At 33.8% G+C, this 19481-nt stretch overlaps 1 protein-coding gene across 1 annotated transcript; it reads right to left on the bottom strand.

Moving 5' to 3' along the window:
- Positions 1 to 8995: 8995 nt before the first annotated feature.
- Positions 8996 to 11195, bottom strand: LOC131617067 (F-box/LRR-repeat protein At4g14103-like). Its single transcript, XM_058888448.1, has 3 exons — positions 10290 to 11195; positions 9364 to 9507; positions 8996 to 9283 (listed from the first exon to the last, which is right to left on the bottom strand). Exons 1-3 carry the CDS (start codon positions 11184 to 11186, stop codon positions 8996 to 8998), a joined length of 1329 nt encoding a protein of 442 aa, XP_058744431.1. The 5' UTR covers positions 11187 to 11195.
- Between the last annotated feature and the right edge of the window lie 8286 nt (positions 11196 to 19481).

Raw genomic sequence — 19481 nt, 5'->3', positions numbered from 1 at the left:
GTTATTTGGGATGTTCATATCCCCAAGCAGGATTTATTCCCTAGCCAGAGCTCGCGTCTAGATTTGATCGTCTCCAGCAGATGTTTGATCCATCTTTGCCAGCTCAATGTTTGTGACTCTTGGTCACTCATTTTTTCCTCCCCGCAGAGTTCCATACTCTCTTTAGGACTTCTTCAGCAATTCAATGCTCCTCAGTTGTTCCCTAAGCAGCGTCCGAATCATGCATCATTTGCATAACATTCTCAAAAGCGTATAGCGTCTTCCTTCTCGGGAACATTATTCCACAAACATTCATACATGCATCATGCATAACTCATATCATATATGTTTCTTTCTACAGGAAAGTTATCAAGTTTCAAAATGCCTCATAGAAAGCAACTCGCCTAATCATTACAGGAACTTATCCTGATGTCTAGATCAGAATAAGTTTGTCTCCCTCTCCCTGACATTGTCAGACCAGATGAAAGCCATTCTTATTCCCAATGTCCCCAGATCGGTTGAAGATATCTGTTCCTATCCTAATATCCAGATTAGTTGAGGAATCGCCTCTGGATTTCCCAAGATCTTTCGAAGGAGCTAGCCCACTGATGCCTCTGATCAGTCGGAGATATCTCCTGATTATTTATTTCATCAGAAGAGGACTGTCTATTATTCTTGATATCGCCGGGATTGTTGAAGACACTCCTATTCCCGATGTACCCATATCGGTTGAGGATATTTGTTCTTATCCTGGAATTCAGTTCAGTTGAAAGAACCGCCTCCGGATCTCTAAGATCTTCCGAAGGAGCAAGCCCCCTGATATCTGCAGATCAGTTGAAGATAATCCTGATTCTCGATGCGCCCAGATCAGTTGAGGAAGTCCATTTCTTCTTGATGTCCCTAGATCAGTAGAAGGCACAATCCTGATGTTTCCGATCAGGTGAGAACTTCCACCCACCTGACCATTTCTTTTCGTCGGAAGAAGACTTGCTTGCTTAGTCCTAATGTACCCAGATCACTTGAAAGCATTCTTTAAAATTCCCGATTCCCCCAGATCGGTTAAGGATATCCATTTCCTTCATGATGCCCCTAGATCAGTAGAAGTGTACAATCTTGATGGTTCCGATCAGTTGAGGATGTCCACCCACCTTACAATTTATTTTCGTCAGAAGAAGACATGTCTGCTCAGTCCTGATGTCCCCCGATCAGTTGAAGACATTCTTATTTTCGATATTCAGATCGGCCAAAGATGACTATTTCGTTGTGATATACAGATCAACCGAAGAGGTCGACCTTCTCTTGGTGCCCAGATCAATTGAAGTTTTTCCCTCAGTAATGGGGTTGCCTGGTCTTTCTTGTTGCAAGCAGGATAAATTAATTATCAAGAGCACAAATTTTCGAGTTCATTCGGGTATTCAATATCCTTCCACCTCAACGGTTCGAAACCTTCGTTTCTCGCTCGTGAGGTTCAAGAAGTTTGAATAGGGGCAGCTGTTGCACCCCAAAATTTGCCCTCTTTAGTTGAGTTATAAGTTATGGAAGACGTTTATTTCGTCATTCAAAAATGGAGGAAAAATGATAAAGAGTTCTCATGATTTTAAGGAGATATGGCGTGAAATTTGGTTTATACAATGAAAGTGCAAAGAAATTCACAAGTCTTATCTAGAAGGTGATATGAACAGAGTCCTCGCGTGGTCGGGACTTTTGCGACATTCTCTAGAACTTTCGTGTTTGACTGAGAAACCAATTCCATGAGGAAGGTTGTCGAATTTTCAAATTACTGGAGCGCTCGCAGTGAAAAATGGTGCGGAATGTAGGTTTTCGGGCCTTAGAAAATTCATATCTCATGATCCGTCCAGCGGATTCGCTCGAAATTTTAACTAGAGCTCCATGCCATTATCATCAAGATTTCATATGTTCGAGCCGTCGACCAATTATGCATTGAAAATTCCCAGCATGTTGAAGAACGTCGCGAGCTTTCGGTGAAAAGTATATTTTCGGGTATGTCGCGACAAGTATAATTTCTTCGATTTTTATCGTATGAAGTCCATCCCGGCGGAATTCTCTTGGAAATTTCGTTAGATTCCGAACGGCAGACCCACCTATTTCTTTCGTTTCCTACCATTTCCAGCACGCACAGATTTATATTATTTCAAAAATCAATTTCCCATTTCCATTAACAATGAACAGCAACAACAATTTGAAACGGTGACTGAAACAAAATTAACACAACACAATGACTAATCTATACCCAAAACCCACATACAATCCATCACATTCTCATTTAGGTAATAAGAATCCCCCCTTACCTTGGATTGAGTGAAGCTCCAAGGAACTTCATTGAAAAATTGGGGAAAAATGACACTTAAGAGCAACACTTTGGGTCTCCTTCTTCTCCTCTTCACAATCTGTCCCCTTTCTATTATCTTTTTCTTTGTCTTCCTCGGGTTCCTCCTTTATCTATGCTACTACTATGTTTCTATTTTACCAAAGGGACAAAAGAGACCACCACTACTTATTCACTATTCATATTGGGCCTAATAAAGAATACACCCTTAATACTTAATGATACTATAATATAAGCCCAAATTAATTTCTACACTTAATGTAAAAATAATACTCCCACTTATATTCCATTAAGATAAAAATCCGGTTATTTTAATATACCGACTCATTACTCAATGTCTCATATTTCCGGTATAATCTTAATTACTCGGAAAATTCCCAAAACGTTAAATATTAGCTCATTAATATTTCTAATACTAAAAATATTAAAATTTTCGATTAAATATCGATCCGCTGTCCCGAACTAATACCGACTAAATCGTCCCAAAACACGGAAATTTCAATAAACATCACAAATGTCTAAATTAAGCCAATAATTATTTTTTCCGGGCGTTACAATTAGCACCTTAAGTATCCATAGTACTCTACGGGAACCTTCTTCTGTTGTGTTTGAATTTGGTTTGCTTGTTGCTTGATTATTGGGAAAGTTTCTACTTTGTGTTAGGAGAGGGAATGAACTGAAGAATGAAAGATGAACTTACTGTTTTTGGTGTTTTTGTTTGCTTGCAAAGATTCCGTGTGAACTTCATGCCTACATATCCCTAATGGAAGTCAAAGCTTTTTTAGTTCGGGGAACTAATAGGGAAATGAATTGAATTTGTGTGCCTTGTTCAATGCTCAAGGTTGAAGCTTGAATGATCTCTATTTACAGAAAAGAGACAAGTCATCATCTTTAAATAGAGATATCTCTACTATTCCACCACAAACATTTTGAAGTGACAGAAAGGAGGTTCATTTCATAGGAGAGGTGACCTTACTTGGATGAAGCAAGTATGCCAGTCATATTCTCTTGAATGAAAGAACAATTTTTCAACCATTTAGAGAAAGACAACAGTCTGGATGTGAAGTCAACACAGCAGTGCATCTTGTGTCAATCTAACTGGGAAAATGTTTTGAAAGTGATTGATAATCTTTGTATGTTTGAATGTGGTTGATAACACGAATTTATATAGTATATTTGACTTCATTTGTCATAAATAATTTCAGTATTTTATCTTAATTATTCTATTTTATTTTAGTATTACGCCAGTATTCTTCTTTGTTTCAGGTATTATGCCCGTATAGGAAATATTCGAAAAAAGAAGAAGAATCGATAAAATAAACGATCGAAAATCACTCTGTTAGGGGTGGACTGGAGTAGTTTGATTAACAACGAACTAGGATAAAAATATCTGTGTGTTTAATTTTTATCTACCATTTTTAGAAACAACCCTTATTCAATCCCCCCCCCCCCCCCCTTCTAAGTGTTTTTCACCCATTCAATTGGCATCAGAGCGCCGGTTCTAGGTGCAAACGCTTAACCGTGTTAGACAAAAGATTCAGGAGAAAAACACAAAATGTTTGATCCAGTTCCTCCTCATACTGAGCAAAACAACAATGGTAACATTGGAAATTCTAGATTTAATGGATTCAATAGACCACCAGTCTTTGATGGTGAGGACTTTGAATATTGGAAAGATAGACTTGAAAGTTACTTTCTATACCAAGATGGTGACTTGTGGGATCTAGTGTTGGATGGTTACAAACATCAAGTATCTGCTTAAGGAGTCAAGCTCATCAGAAAGGCTATGAGTGATGACCAGAAGAAAGAGTTCAAGAATCACCACAAATCAAGAACTATACTATTAAATGCTATCTCACATGCTGATTATGAGAAGATCACAAACAGAGAAACTTCTCATGACATCTTTGAACCTCTGAAGATGACTCGTGAAGGAAATGCACAAGTCAAGGAGATAAAAGCTCTGGCTCTCATCCAGAAGTATGAAGCATTCAAGATGGAAGATGAAGAAAACATTGAAGCAATGTTCTCCAGATTCCAGACTCTGACTGCTGGATTGAGAGTACTTGGCAATGGATACACAAAAGTTGATCATGTTAAGAAGATAATCAGAAGTTTACCCAGAAGATGGGGACCGATGATTCAAGCATTCAAGATTGCAAAGATTTTGAATGAAGTATCTCTTGAGGAGCTTATTAGTGCACTGAGGATTCATGAGATTGAGCTTGATGAAAATGAGCCTCAGAAGAAAGGTAGGTCTATTCTTTAAAATCTAAAAATAAACATTGTGCTAACGCTTTTCAGGAAGAAGAAGAAGGATCTGACGAATCAGAGTCAGAAGAAGAAGATGAATTATCTCTCATATCCATAAGGGTGAATCAACTCTGGAAAAGCAAACAGAGAAGATTCAAGAACTTCAAGAAACCTGAAAAGGGAGAATCTTCTGAACACAAAAGATCTGGCAAGAAAAAGGTAGTGTGCTATGAATGCAAAGAACTTGGACACTACAAAAATGAATGTCCTAAGCTTCAGAGGGAAAAGCCCAGAAAGAAGTTTGAAAAGAAGAAAGGCATGATTGCTACATGGGATTACTCTGATTCATCTGATCAAGAGTCAGACTCTGAAGATGAGCAAGCCAACATGGCATTCATGGCAACAGTTGATATAGAAGAAGAAGCTACTTCTAATTCGGACTCTAGAGAGTTATTTTCTGAACTTACTAGAGAAGATTTAGTTTCTAGTTTATCAGAACTTCTGGAAGTCGAGAGTCAACTTAGTCTCAAATACAAAACGCTCAAAAAGTCTTTTGCATCTGAAACCAAGAGACTTGAAATAGAAAACTCTGAACTGAAACAAAAAGTTTTAAAATTAACTAAAGATGTTTCATCTTTGGAAACATCTTCAAGTTTAGACACGTCTATCCCAAGCACTAACAATATTCTGAAAGAATATGACTTGAGGTAGATAAGAATTTACTAATGATCCCTCATAACTGGGTCGAAAAATGACCTACTTTGATACCAACTGTAACACCCCAAATGGTATTCATTTAGAATAACAATGTTCAAAGTGTTACATTGGTATTAAGTACAATTATGGTGCGTAGAAGACATCTGAGTATGTGTACAATATAATATCCAAATTTAGTACATAATTAATCCTATAATTCGGTACAAAACTAAACAAAATATTCAATATTGAATAGATCCAAATACCACGAAAACATAAAAAAGACAATCAAGACTTCATATTCTTCAAGCAATCATTTCTTTACCTTCACCTTGGCCAGAGCTACCTTAAAATAATCAACATAATTACGGTGAGATTCTACATCTCACTGGATTTCTAAAATATACCACAAGTTTGCTCGACTCTTAGGGTTTTCCATAAATATCATGACAAGGAAGCCCTAGTCCTTACGAGATAAAACCAAATAGAAGGGTTTAAGGTCTCTTAACCTCCAGCTATGCGAGAATGTTAACATACAAAACTTTACGGCGAATGTTTAACAACAAGAGGATGTGGTTTACAGAAGGAACATCTACTACCTAGTGCTTACTTTGTCAAGCCCGACTCACGGGTTATATTTTATCCAATCAACCTCTCTCTCTCTCACGCTTACGAATTTACATTTACGGGCTAGTCGTGTTGTTAACCATTCTTTACTCGTATAGAACAATGCATCACATTCAAATTATGCTCCATGTAGGAAAGCAAAGGGATGCATAAAGGAATCCATCTCACTCGCATTACGCCCCGTTAAGGAATGTGATCATTGCATTATGCCCCATTAATGAGTGAGATCACCATATTATTCCTCTATTAGGAGTGTGAATGGATGCATTCAAACCATCTAACCGTATTACGCCACACATAGGAGTGTGAGTGGATGCACACATTCATCTTATTCATAATATGCTCCATATAGGTGTAAGAATGGATGTGAACATGAGTATGAATATACATACACATAATATGAAGATCCATAGCTAGGTGTTCCAAAAATCTATGAGGGTTCCTGACCTAGTTAATATATTTCTTTTTAAGTCACAACACAATCCACACGCTCATTCATGATTCCACATTTTCTCATGTGGATTGCATGCTAATTTATTTTCGATATATTGAAACATAGCTTATGTATAGGACAAGAGGATATACCAATCAATAAGGTTCATATTTCCCTTGAAATGTGACTCGGGATAGAAGAAATGATGGTATGGTCGTCATAAGACTGAAGGCCGTTAGTTTGCCCGTCCCATCAAATTACGATTGTCATTTCGACCTGAGCATCAAAGGTTCCCGTAATGGGGGAATGAGGCCCATCATCTTTGCCTTGGGACATGACACGTTTTCTATCACTAGGGATGACACACGATATCACTAGGTCATAAACACGCTTCTCATGTATTCTTGTTAAACAAACATCAACCAACAATAACACATACAATGTCATGAAAGTTGATCAATCAAAGCTCGATTTAATTTTCCCTTTCCCAATATGTATATCCTAAGTGGTGCTATCCAACTCAAGCCTAAGGGAAGAACCCCTCCTTATATTAAAACGTGAATTTCAAAGGATGAAAGTGAGATGATGATCAATAGAATGCTACACTCCTTTCCTGAGTTGATTTGCACACTTCCTTCAAAAAATCTTAAACAGAAAACTAGGAATCACTTGATCAATATTTTCCTCCTTGACCTTCTCTCCCTCTCCTCTCCAATCTCTCTATCACTTCAACTTTTATTTTGCTAACACGCCGAAATTGGCTAGAATAAGCTTTTCTTCATCAACTTTTTGTCTTAAATATTTTGCCAATGAAATGAAAAAATTTCGCTTGCCAATGCTTATTTACAAAACATATCATTATTCTAACTTAGTCTAAATTAAAAATTGAAATTACACTTCTAATTTCTCATCAAGTAGCTACTTCACCATGCTAAACACACTTAGACAAAATAGGGATATTACATTTTTCCTACTTCTAAAAGGCTATTAGCCCCATAATAGTTATTTATATTGTGGATAAACTTTATCAAAAATAATAATAAACAAAATAGTAGCAAGATACTATATTTATATAAAAATACTATATTTTAAAATGTGAATCAAAATATAATCTTTTGATTAATATTTTATATATTAAAAAGTCAACTTAACAAGCTTATATGTCTTTTTAAAAAGTTTAAGTTCGATCTATTGTAATAAATATGTTTTGTAAAATATTTGTGCCTATCATTTTTACCAAACCGGTCATGCCGAGTCCGACTTTAAGCTCCTCTCAACGACCTCCCATATTTCTACCTTACTTTTGATATTGGTGTTGTAGTACAAATGATAAGTTACAATAGGACTTGTGACGCATATACTTGATGCCTTACTGTTTTTGGTTAATATGCAACATCATTCTCTCTAGTCCAAGGGCATTGGTCTTGTTGATTCTCTCACACACCCTTATCTTCCCAACAAGTGGAATTATAGCCTAGTTCAACTTGTTGGAGGATTATGTGGTAGATCCTATTATAGAAGGTGATGACTCGTATTTGCAGGGGAGAATATTGTCGCTGAAATTTGAGTGTATTAAGAAAATCTCAAGTACAACAATTATTTGACATAGAGTCTTTAAAATTTTAATATAGAATGACACCCGTCACCTTACAATCTCGTTTTACAATTCTTAAAATGATATCAAAGCTTATCCAAGATCCGTTGGGCCATCTGTTCAATCATGGTCGTGAAGGGGTTTGTTGATCAAGAGTCCCACGCTGAAAATTATATGATCTTAATACACTTAGAGTGTGTTTGAATGAAGTAATTAGAAATTTTAAACGAATTTAAAATTCAAAGTAATTCAAATGATTCAATTTAAATCCATTCTTTTTAAATTATTTTGTTCGGATTGAGTATTAAGATAATTCATTATTAGATTTCTGGGGTCATTTTTTATAAAATTTAATTTTTTTGGACCAAATTAAAAGTAGCGACCAATTTGAAATTTTAAAAAAATTGAAGGACCAAATTGTAAATTTTAAAAATTATTAAGGTCCAATTTGCAATTTTTTGAAAATTTTTAGGCCAATTTTGTAATTTTAGAAAATACGATGGCCAATTTGTAGATTTGAAGAAATATTATTTACAAATACATTCTATGGAGTATGAGAGGAATTTCAAATTCTTTGGTTTTTGGTGTCATTTTTTAAAATGATTAAATTTAACTTAGATAAAATACTCCATAAATTTCCATCATTTTAACAATTCTTCATTTTTGTATCCAAACAATAAATTTTGTGCAAATGATTTTAAATTCTCTCAAAACATTACATTACCTCATGAAAAAACTTCATCCAAACACAATCTTTTGTTAATAGGACAATCTTCACCTTACAAATCGATTTGTTGGGATGAGGTACATCCAACTCAAGATTTAATATGGCATGAGAGTGATAGTGTCTCACATCACCTATGAATGAGTGATGTGATTTATAAGAGACATGCAAAATTATAAGCATATAAGATCCAATAAAAAATTTTAATATAAAAGTCACACCTAAAATTCAAAATTACAAACAATTCAAATAAAAGTAAATCCAATTATGAAATAATCCCTGCATTGATAAAAGTCCAAAATAACAGTTAGCCAAATAACGAAGGACAAAATACCATTAAGATCAACTTTGAAACACATAGTTAGTCTTGTTTTCAATCGAAGCTCTTTGCAAGGAACATAATCGTGACACATCATCACTTGCCATGGTTGGATCCCAGCTACTTTGAAAATAAATAGTGGTTCTCTTTAGAACATTTCCACTCTCAAGAATGTAACTTATAAGTTCAAACTCATCAGTTGTTCCTTCATAATCCTTGAATATAAAAGTAGTAAGGTGAGATGAAAGACAAGTAGGGACTAGAATATTAGGTTGTGTCCATTTAATATCAGTATCAGTTAACTCATTAACCTGTTAAGAATGGTCACAAATATTAGTGTCTTAACAGAAATAGTAAATATAAAAATTTAAAATATCCAGAATCAACGAACCTTAATAATCTCAAGACATTTAAGATTGGGGCATTTTTCTAGTAATAGTTCAACTAGAAAATATGAATCAAGGCTGTTTAAATACAATTGTAGATGTCCCAGATTGTGAAATGTTGGGAATTCTATACAAGCATTAATGAGAACCTGCAAATAGATAAAAATAATCAACAACTATTAAAAGTAAGACATAATTCATATAAATTAAAAACATATCATAAATAGTTTATGAATTATATTGATAGAGTCGTGTTTTAAAATTTGGGTATGTAGCTGCAATTTTGCTAATACATCTATAGCATTCTCATTTGCATATTGCCATAATTACGACTTGATTTAAAATCACCCATGCAATTGTATCAAATAACATGGATCTGTTTTGTTCATTTTGGTCAAATTTTCTAGTAAAACTTAAAATTTCAAAACCCAAAATTGTAATTTTCGCCCAACGCAATAAAAATCTTAATTTTAATCGCCGCTTATAGGTGCATTCCAAGTGTCATCCAATTAATGTACACACTTGAACAACCGCAATGTGCTTTGCATAAAATCTAATGACGACCATTAAAACACTTGTAACTATATTCGCGACATCGATGACAGTTTAAAATCATGGATAACATGTGGAAAATTTAAATTTTCAGGGGTCATGTGCCGATTAGTCATATTTGAAGTGTAGCAAATAAAAAAAATGATATCTATTTTAACAAGGTTTAATTATGAAAATATCTTATGAGGCCCTATTTTAAAAACATTTTAATTATGTCAGATGACAATCCTTGTGCAAAAGACCACTTTTCATGCCCTAAAATACTGTCTTGATATATATATATATATATATATATATATATATATATATATATATATATATGTATGTATGTATGCTAATTCATGGGATAAGGAAATAATATTTGAGTAAAGAATTGTACCTCCGTTGAAATAACATCAAAGCTAAGAAATTGGGTTTTCTGAATCCCGATGAAAAGATTTGGTATATTTTCTTGTTCTTCTCCCTCTTCAGATTCAAAATAGATGTTGGTATATGCCTCTTTCAAGTTGTTCATGTTCCTAATTGCATAATCAGTAGCCTTAGTATGATCTAATAGAAGGTACTGGAGAAGAGGAGTGTTGATATTAAGTGTTTTATCAGAATTTCTAACAGTTAGCCTCTTCAATGTGGGCACACTTATTTCAAATGAAGATGCATGTTTAAATATAACATCCTCATAGATAAGTTCTTCTAGAACAGGACAACCAGAGAAAAGCTTCATAAGAGTTGCATCTTCAACAAAACACAACAAATTGATATGTAAAATCTTCAAAGAAGGAAGATGAACATAAGAAATCTGAAGATACTCAAAACTCCCAACCAACTCCAACACAGTTAGAGTTTTGCAAGTGAAAAGTTGAGAAGGCAAATTAACTTCAAAAGGATTTAAGATAAGGTTTACCTCCTTAACCTTTTGGTTAATAGCCATGGAAATCACTTCAACAACAAGGTTTGGATTATAGCATGCTTCAAAACAAAGGGAAAGTCTTTTAATGCAGTTTGATTTCCTTTCAGCTAAAATACTATTGAAAATTTCAACAAAATTATTTTCTGTGATGGAAGGAGAATTGTTTGGGAAATCAAGAACATTAGCAAAGGTCCACATTGAAATCCACTTAGAGGACAAAACACTTGTTGTGATTGCATCCTTGGTTGGAAGTAATGTAAGAATGTCAGTAAGTATCTCATGAGGTAAGCCACTCAACCTATCAACTTTATCTAGAGTATTTTTTCCCTTGGCAGATTTGCTTCGTTTTCTTGTGGATCTTTTGGCCATTGGAATACAAGGTTAGGGATATGAACATAAAGAAGAAAATTGAAAATCTCATATTTCCATGGCTAGTTATGAGCAATCTTATAGCCTTGGATCTGATAACTTTATGTCTTAATTTTATTCATTATATAATATTTTATGAACTAGTTTTGTATTTTATTCATTGTATAATACTTTATTAAACTTATTCTATATTTTTATTAAATGTATAATACTTTAAGAAAACAAAAATATAAATAATTGTATAAAATCCTTTTTCATTCAATATTACTATTAAAATACTTGAATGAGAATCTTTTTTTATTAACTAAGATATGTATTTTATACAAAATATTTATAACGTTACAATAGTTTGTAAATTGTGAATACATCGGATATACATTGACTTTGTTTATTTTTTAGGTTATACTTGTATTTATCCGTACACGCACGCACCACGTATGCATGAATTTTATCCCATTTTTAATTATATAAAATTATAAAATAAATATTTCATTTTAAGTACAAGAACTTTTAAGTTGTTAATCACAATTATTTTGTAGATGGACAATTGAGTATATCTTTGTTATTTAGAGACTTTATAGTTCATTTGGTGATAACTAATATTTGAGAGCTTATGTATAATCTTAAGATTTTGAGTTTAAATTTTCGCAAATATGATTGTGAAATAATCATTAGCAATACTTTAATCAATATATTTTTTAAATATCCAATTGATTTATTTTCTTAAAAAAATACCAGCATACATTTACTTATTCATTAAACAAAGTTATTTGCTAGGACAAAGAATAAACATGAAAAAATATATATACCTAAAGCAAAAGGCGATATATTTTGAGAGACCAATTACATATTTAAACTATTTTAGCCATACTCAGAATATATAAATATTTTTCATATCAATAAATCGAAGAAATTATTTAAACTTTAAAAATTATTGTAACTTATTTGTTATCAAAGGCATTTATAATTTAAATAAAATAAAATATACCATTTTAAACATGATGTTGGTGATATGCTAGGGTTTGAGAGTTGATCTACGTAACCTTCTTGCATAGTCTCTGTCAGCTCCGATCATTAACGTGGAGACTGTCCATGGTTTGTTCTTAACCCATCAATGTCTACATCATCACTCTCCCAATGTCTACATCATCACTCTCTCAGCTTCTTGCTAAATGGAAAAAAATTCAAGCGCTCCAAAATACGTGTGACACACATATTACTAATTTTGATAAAACATGCCATAAGAAAAATCAATTATCGATAAAAATATCAGAGTATTCATATAACGATGTCCTTGAAAGATGTAAGAATAAAGTACATAGAACATTAAGACCTAAGAAATGCATTGTTCCATTGAAAAATATGGAGTTCTCGATAAAATGAAGAAACTATGAGTTCCAATAACAAACTAGGAAATTACTTCTTTGTAGAATGTTGGAATATGGAACATCATACCTTCTATGTTATAATTATCTGCATGGAGATTTGATTTTTTGGTATAAAATTTGAAAATCACAACTACTCTTCTTTGGTTACAAATACTTAGACGACCTTAAGAATATTAGGAGCATACCCCGTATATGTTATCTTTGGGGATAGTGGAGCATCATTAATCATATATGAGTTAACAACAAGAAGGAAGGCAAGACATTTTACAAGAGTATTAATTGACCTAAACATGGTTAAGATGTTGTATGTTCAGATTTTTGTTGATAGAGAAGACTATAATTTATTTGTTTAAACGTAGTGTGGAGGTTTTTATTTGTTACATGATCATTGCATTTATGGTTGGCATGGTTGAGAGAAGTGTTGTAGTTCAAAGGGAAAAAGGGTTGATAAGCCAACTGAGAAACCTACTCAAATATACATTTGTAAGAAATAAGCTATGGTGGAACCAAAACAATTTATTTGGTTAAATTTGATAGAAGGGAGTGAAAACTCGGCAAACATGAACATTGAAATAGTTATGCATGAAGGAGAGAATTAAGACAATGTTGAGATAGTGAAGAAGGTTGATGAGGAGATAGTTATTGAGATAATTGATGATATGATGGCGAACAATAAGCATAATCTTGATCATTAGAAAGGGAATGAGAATATGTTAGACAAGTGACTTCATGCACAAGGGGGAGGAATGTGGTATTTGTTAGTTCTAAGTTTTTAGGGTTGACTTAATTTTTGTAAAACAAGTTATAGTATCAGTTATGTAATGCTAAGAAGAACAGGTACAACAAAGAGTCCCACTGGAATGGTAGAATATGTTGTGTTGAACTATTTCAACGTCTGGAATAACATGTCACATGGGATGTCACGACATCATGCCTGAGCTGAAGTGAAGAGTTTTAGTTATATCCTGTGATTTAATTACTACAGAAGAATGCAGAATATTCTGGGATATTATGCAAATCAAACAAAGGCATATACACGTAACATGTCTGGAAAATCAATTAGAAGATTTGAGGAATTAATCTTAAGAATCTGTTGTACCCCAATTTTTTACCACTGAGATCCCACCATATTCCTAATAGTAGGATCATCATTATCATCATTATCATCATGCATATATCATTTGCTAACCCGAAAATAGAAAAAAATTGTTGTTTGTTGCTTGTGTCTTAAGACAGGAGGCTGATCAAGAGGAGACTGAGCAAATTAGAGTTTTGAGGCCCACAAGTGTTAGAACAGAGTTTGGTTCTAATAATATCTTAGAGTTTTGATGATAACAATTAAATAAATTTTGTATAAGTAAATGTAATACTCTAATTATATGTTTCTTATTTCAGAAGAAGTTCTAACTCAAGTACCATCAGAACATGGACTTTATGTAAAGCTGATCAAACTAAGAAAGAAAAGTCACGCTGAAGTTCTAATATATGAAAACTTCTAAATGAACCAACCGCTGTAGACAAATTCTGATAGAAGTTATATTCACAAAGAAAAGACAAAAGTTGTGAAGAAAAGGAAAAACAAAATGCAAAGTTCTGATACAAGATAAAATACCATTAGAGACATAATGATTAAAAGACGGCTGAAGCATTTATGAGGAACAAATATTAAGAAGCATGTAAAGCACAACTAACCAAGACGACACGCAACATTTATTGCAGAACAGCTTACAAGGAAGCAACAGACAACATTTTCCTAAGGCTATAAATAGAAGATCAATTTGAAAAAGCAATAACACATACACTTACAAGAGATGCTTACGTGAACTATTATGCTGAAAGAAAATACATCGCTCATGTTATCATTCTAAAGTCATATTCATTGTACTTAAACATAGTGAAAAATCATAGTTGTGATATAGCTTAGATTAAGATGCATTAAGTTCACTAGTTAGAAGTTATTGTTGTATCGTTTCTTCAGCAACCAAGCTGTGGTTAAGATTCTCAAGAAGACGTTGTATATTGTTCCTTGAGTAACCAAGTTGTGGTTAAGATTCTCAAGAAGACATTGGCAGTTGCCTTCGTGAATCTATTGTAATCAAGTTTTTATTAGTGGATTAAGTCCTCGACGAAGAGAGGCGAAATCACCTTGACGGGTGGGCTGGAGTAGTTTGAGTTCGAACGAACCATGATAAAAATATCGTGTGATTTTTTATTTGTGAAAGAAAACTCCTTATTCTAACCCCATTCTTAATGTTTTTCATACCCTTCAATTGGCATCAGAGCTCTTGGTTCTAGGTGCAAACACTTAACAATGTCATTAAAAGATCGAGAAGGAAAACACTATGGCAAATGAGCAAATCAACAATGGTTTTACAAGACCCCCTGTGTTTGATGGAGAAAATTTTGAGTACTGGAAAGATAGACTGGAAAGTTTCTTTCTATGACAAGATGCTGAACTATGGGACATTGTGTTAGATGGTTACACACATCTTGTAGATTCTAGTAAAAAGATTGATAGGAAAAACATGAGTAACAAATAAAATAAAGAGTTCAAAAATCATTACAAGGTTAGAACTATTTTGCTGAATGCTATCTCACATGCAAAATATGAAAAAATAACCAACAAAGATATTGCACATGATATGTTTGAGTCTCTCAAAATGACTCATGAAAGAAATGCTTAAGTAAAAGAGACGAAAGCCCTGGCCCTCATCCACAAGTACGAGGCATTTAAAATGGAAGAAGATGAGTCCATTGAAACCATGTTCTCAAGATTTCAAACTCTGACTGTTGGCTTGAGAGTTTTGAACAAAGGATACACCAGAGCAGATCATGTCATGAATATAATCAGAAGTTTACCCAGAAGATGGGGACCAATGGTTACTGCATCCAGAGTTGCAAAGAATCGAGATGATGTATTTCTTGAATAACTTATCAGTGCATTGAGAAGCCACGATATTGAACTTGATGAAAATGAGCCTCAGAAGAAAGGTAAGTTTGTTGCCCTTAAATCTATTAGGAAATTTGAAACTAACATTTTTCAGGCTAAAGAAGAAAGCTCTAGGGACTCTGCATCAAAAGAAGAAGATGAGTTATCTCTTCTCTCCAGAAGAGTCAATCAATTATGGAAGCATAAAAAAAGGAAGTTCAGAAACTACAGGAGACCAGAAAATAAAGTAGAATCTTCTGGACATAAGAAGCCGAGTAGAAAAAGCATTGTCTTCTATGAATATAAAGAACCAGGACACTTTAAGAAAGATTGTCCCAAGCTGTAGAAAGAATGGCCAAAGAAAAAATTTTAAAAGAAGAAAAGTATGATGGCCACATGGGATGATTCAGAATCTTCTGAAGGTGAATCTGACTTAGGAGATGAACATGCCAACTTAGCATTCATGGCTACCATAGGAGATGACTTTGGCTCTGAATAAAAAACTGATGAGGTATTCTCTGAACTTACTAGAGATGAGCTTGTAGAAGTCTTATCAGAACTTCTGGAAAACCATAGTAAACTCAGAATCAAATACAAGAAACTTAAAAATAGTTTTGTAGTTGAAACTAAGAAACTTAAAGCAGAAAATTCTGAACTTAAAGAAAGTAATCTTAAACTCATAGAGGAATTAAAAATTCAAAAAATCTCTAATTCAGATACTGCTTCAAGTTTGAAAGATATTCTAAAAGAATATGACTCTTGTTTTCAAAATTTTCTTTCTAGAAGCATAGACAAAAGAAAAATGGCTTCAATGATATATGGTGTTAGTAGAAACAATAGAAAAGGAATTGGTTATGAAACACCTAAAGGGAAAGAACCATATCAAGATAAACCTGTTGATGATATGGTTATTACATATAAACCTTTACCCACCCAATTTGAATTTGGTCACACACATGACATTAAATACACTTCTTATTCTGAAGACTTTCATGCTAGACCTAAGTTCAAACAAAACTTTAGGCACACTAACACCAAAGGACCCAAAAAGATATGGGTACCTAAGGAGAAAATAATATATGTTGCAGATATCCTTAGCAGCACAGTTGAAACACCCGTCATGGTACCTGGACTCTGGATGCTTGTGACACATGACGGGAAGAAAGTCTATGTTCCAAAGCCTAGAGCTTAAATCTGGTGGAGACCTTAGATTTGGAGGAAATCAAAAAGGAAAGGTTATCGGTTCTGGAACTATTAGAAACGGTAATTCTCCCTCCATAACTAATGTTCTATTAGTAGAAGGATTAGCAAATAACTTGTTGTCCATAAGTCAATTAAGTGACAACGGCTATGACATAATCTTTAATCAAAAGTCCTGTAAATCTGTCAGTTAGAAAGATGGGTGAATCCTTTTCACTAGCAAGAGAAAGAACAACATCTATAAAATTGATTTTTCTGATCTTAAAAATCAGAAAGTAACTTGTCTTCTGTCTGTTAACGATGAGCAATGGGTCTGGCATAGAAGATTGGGAGATGTTAGCATGAGAAAAATATCTCAGATTAACAAACTCAATCTGGTTAGAGGACTTCCCAATCTGAAGTTCAGCTCAGAAGCTCTGTGTGAAGCATGTCAAAAAGGAAAGTTTTGAAAACCCTCTTTTAAATCAAAAAATGTTGTCTCTTCCTATAGGCCATTAAAACTTCTGCGTATTGATCTATTTGGACCAGTGAAAATTGCGTCAATCAGAGGCAAGAAGTATGGATTGGTAATTGTTGATGACTATAGCAGATGGACATGGGTTAAGTTCCTAAAACACGAGGATAAGGCACATTCTGTTTTCTTTGATTTCTGTAACCAAGTTCAAAATGAAAAAGAGTTTAGAATCATAAAGGTTAGAAGTGATCATGGAGGAGCATTCGAGAACAACCTCTTTGAAAAGTTCTTTAAAGAAATTGGCATTTCTCATGATTTCTCTTGTCCTAAAACTCCCCAACAAAATGGAGTTGTAGAACGAAAGAATAGAACATTGCAAGAAATGGCCAGAACCATGATTAACGAAACCAATACGGCTAAACATTTCTAGGAAGAAGCGGTGAACATAGCGTGTTATATTCAAAATAGAATCTCTATAAGACCTATTCTTGAAAAGACTCCTTATGAATTTTGGAAGAACAGAAAACCCAAAATTTCATATTTCCATCCTTTTGGATGTACTTGTTATATACTGAACACTAAAGAACATCTGAACAAGTTTGATTCTAAGGCACAAAAGTGCTTTCTGCTTGGATACTCTGAACGTTCAAAAGGTTATAGAGTATACAATACAAAAACTCTGATTGTTGAACAATCAATCAATGTTAGATTTAATGATAAGCTTGGCCATCAAAAGCCAAAGCAAGCTGAAAATTTTGCAGATATGGAAGTTCAACTTACAATCTTTGAAGACTCAGAAGAAAAAGACAATTTAGAAGATCCTCAAATTACATCATCTTGAGAATTTGAGAATTTGAGAAGAAACCTCACAGAAAATATTTTCTAGACTCACCTCAGCACATCCAGAAAATGTTATACTCGGAAAGAATGATGACCCCATTAGAACCAGATCATTTCTGAGAAACAATCAAGAATCTCTATGTGGATTAGTTTCTATGGTTGAACCAACTTCTGTTGATGAAGCTCTTTAAGATACTTACTGGATTATTGCTACGTAAGAAAAACTGAATTAGTTTACCAGAAATGATGTATGGGATCTAGTTCCAAGACCTGATGGATTCAATATCATTGGAACAAAATGGGTATGCAAAAACAAATTGAATGAGTAAGGAGAAGTTGTCAGAAACAAAGCACGGCTGGTTGCACAAGGATATAGTCAGCAAGAAGGTATTAACTATAATGAAACCTTTTCCCCAGTCACCAAATTAGAATCTATTAGATTATTAATTTCCGATGCTGCTCAATATGACATTACTTTGTATCAAATGGAAGTTAAGAGTGCATTTTTAAATGGTTACATAGAAGAAGAAGTTTATGTCCATCAACCTCCTGGTTTTGAAGATTCAAAATATCCACAACATGTTTTTAAATTTAAGAAATATTTATATGGTCTGAAACAAGCTCCCAGAGCTTGGTATGAACGATTAAGTTCATTTCTTCTAGATAAAGATTTTACCAGAGGAAAAGTGGACACAACTTTATTTCGTTAGACATTTAAAAATGATATTTTAATTTGTCAAATATATGTAGATGATATTATATTTGGAACTTCTAATGTTTCTCTTGGGAAAGAATTTTCTAAGTCCATGCAAGCAGAATTTAAAATGAGTATGATGGGAGAACTTAAATTTTTGCTGGGAATTCAAATTAATCAAACTTCTGAAGGAACTTACATACATCAATTAAAGTATGTCAAAGAACTTCTGAAGAAATTCCATCTATAAGAATTTGGGTGAAGGATGTGCTGAATCGCAGGTCTGTCACAGAGGTGAATTTCTCCATAATCGCACGTCCGCTAAGCGGCCCCTGGCTCGCTAAGCGGAGCTAGTTCGCTAAGTGGAGGTCCCAACGCAGTTAGCTTCTGTCATAGACCGCTTGAAGCAAGGTTGTTGAAATTTCAAGTGCATAAGCGTGCTTGAAGGTCGCTGAGCGGACCTTGTTGTATGAACCTTTTCCAAACTTTGAAATACTGTAACTTTTGATCCGTGTATCCTTTTCAAGTGTTGTTTTGGGAGTTGCAAAGCTAATTAAAATTTTTATATGATAAATTGATGAGATGGACAGTGGCCCGATTTTATTTTAAACTCGATTTAATTGCTTTGGTGAAATGAACATTGTGTATACATGTCATTTTGTGACTATGACAATGTATTGGCGTAGTGATGAATGAATTGTGATTATTACTATGTTGATTTCGATAAATGTATACATGATTGAATGATTGCGGAGGCATGTGCATACTTGTTGGTGATGATAATGGTGAG

The sequence above is a fragment of the Vicia villosa genome, linkage group LG7, assembly GCF_029867415.1.
Source record: "Vicia villosa cultivar HV-30 ecotype Madison, WI linkage group LG7, Vvil1.0, whole genome shotgun sequence".
NCBI classification, from domain to species: Eukaryota; Viridiplantae; Streptophyta; class Magnoliopsida; order Fabales; family Fabaceae; genus Vicia; species Vicia villosa.
The sequence above is the reverse complement of the archived record's forward strand: the minus strand, read 5'-3'. Positions and strand labels throughout refer to the sequence as shown.

What these genes read in the sequence shown, in the direction of transcription:
- LOC131617067 (XM_058888448.1), bottom strand. Translation starts at nt 11,186, where the DNA reads ATGGCCAAAAGATCCACAAGAAAACGAAGCAAATCTGCCAAGGGAAAA. An exon ending in TTGATGTTATTTCAACGGAG is followed by an intron (nt 9,508 to 10,289) that starts GTACAATTCTTT and finishes ATCTATTTGCAG; the next exon opens with GTTCTCATTAATGCTTGTAT. An exon ending in AATGTCTTGAGATTATTAAG is followed by an intron (nt 9,284 to 9,363) that starts GTTCGTTGATTC and finishes CATTCTTAACAG; the next exon opens with GTTAATGAGTTAACTGATAC.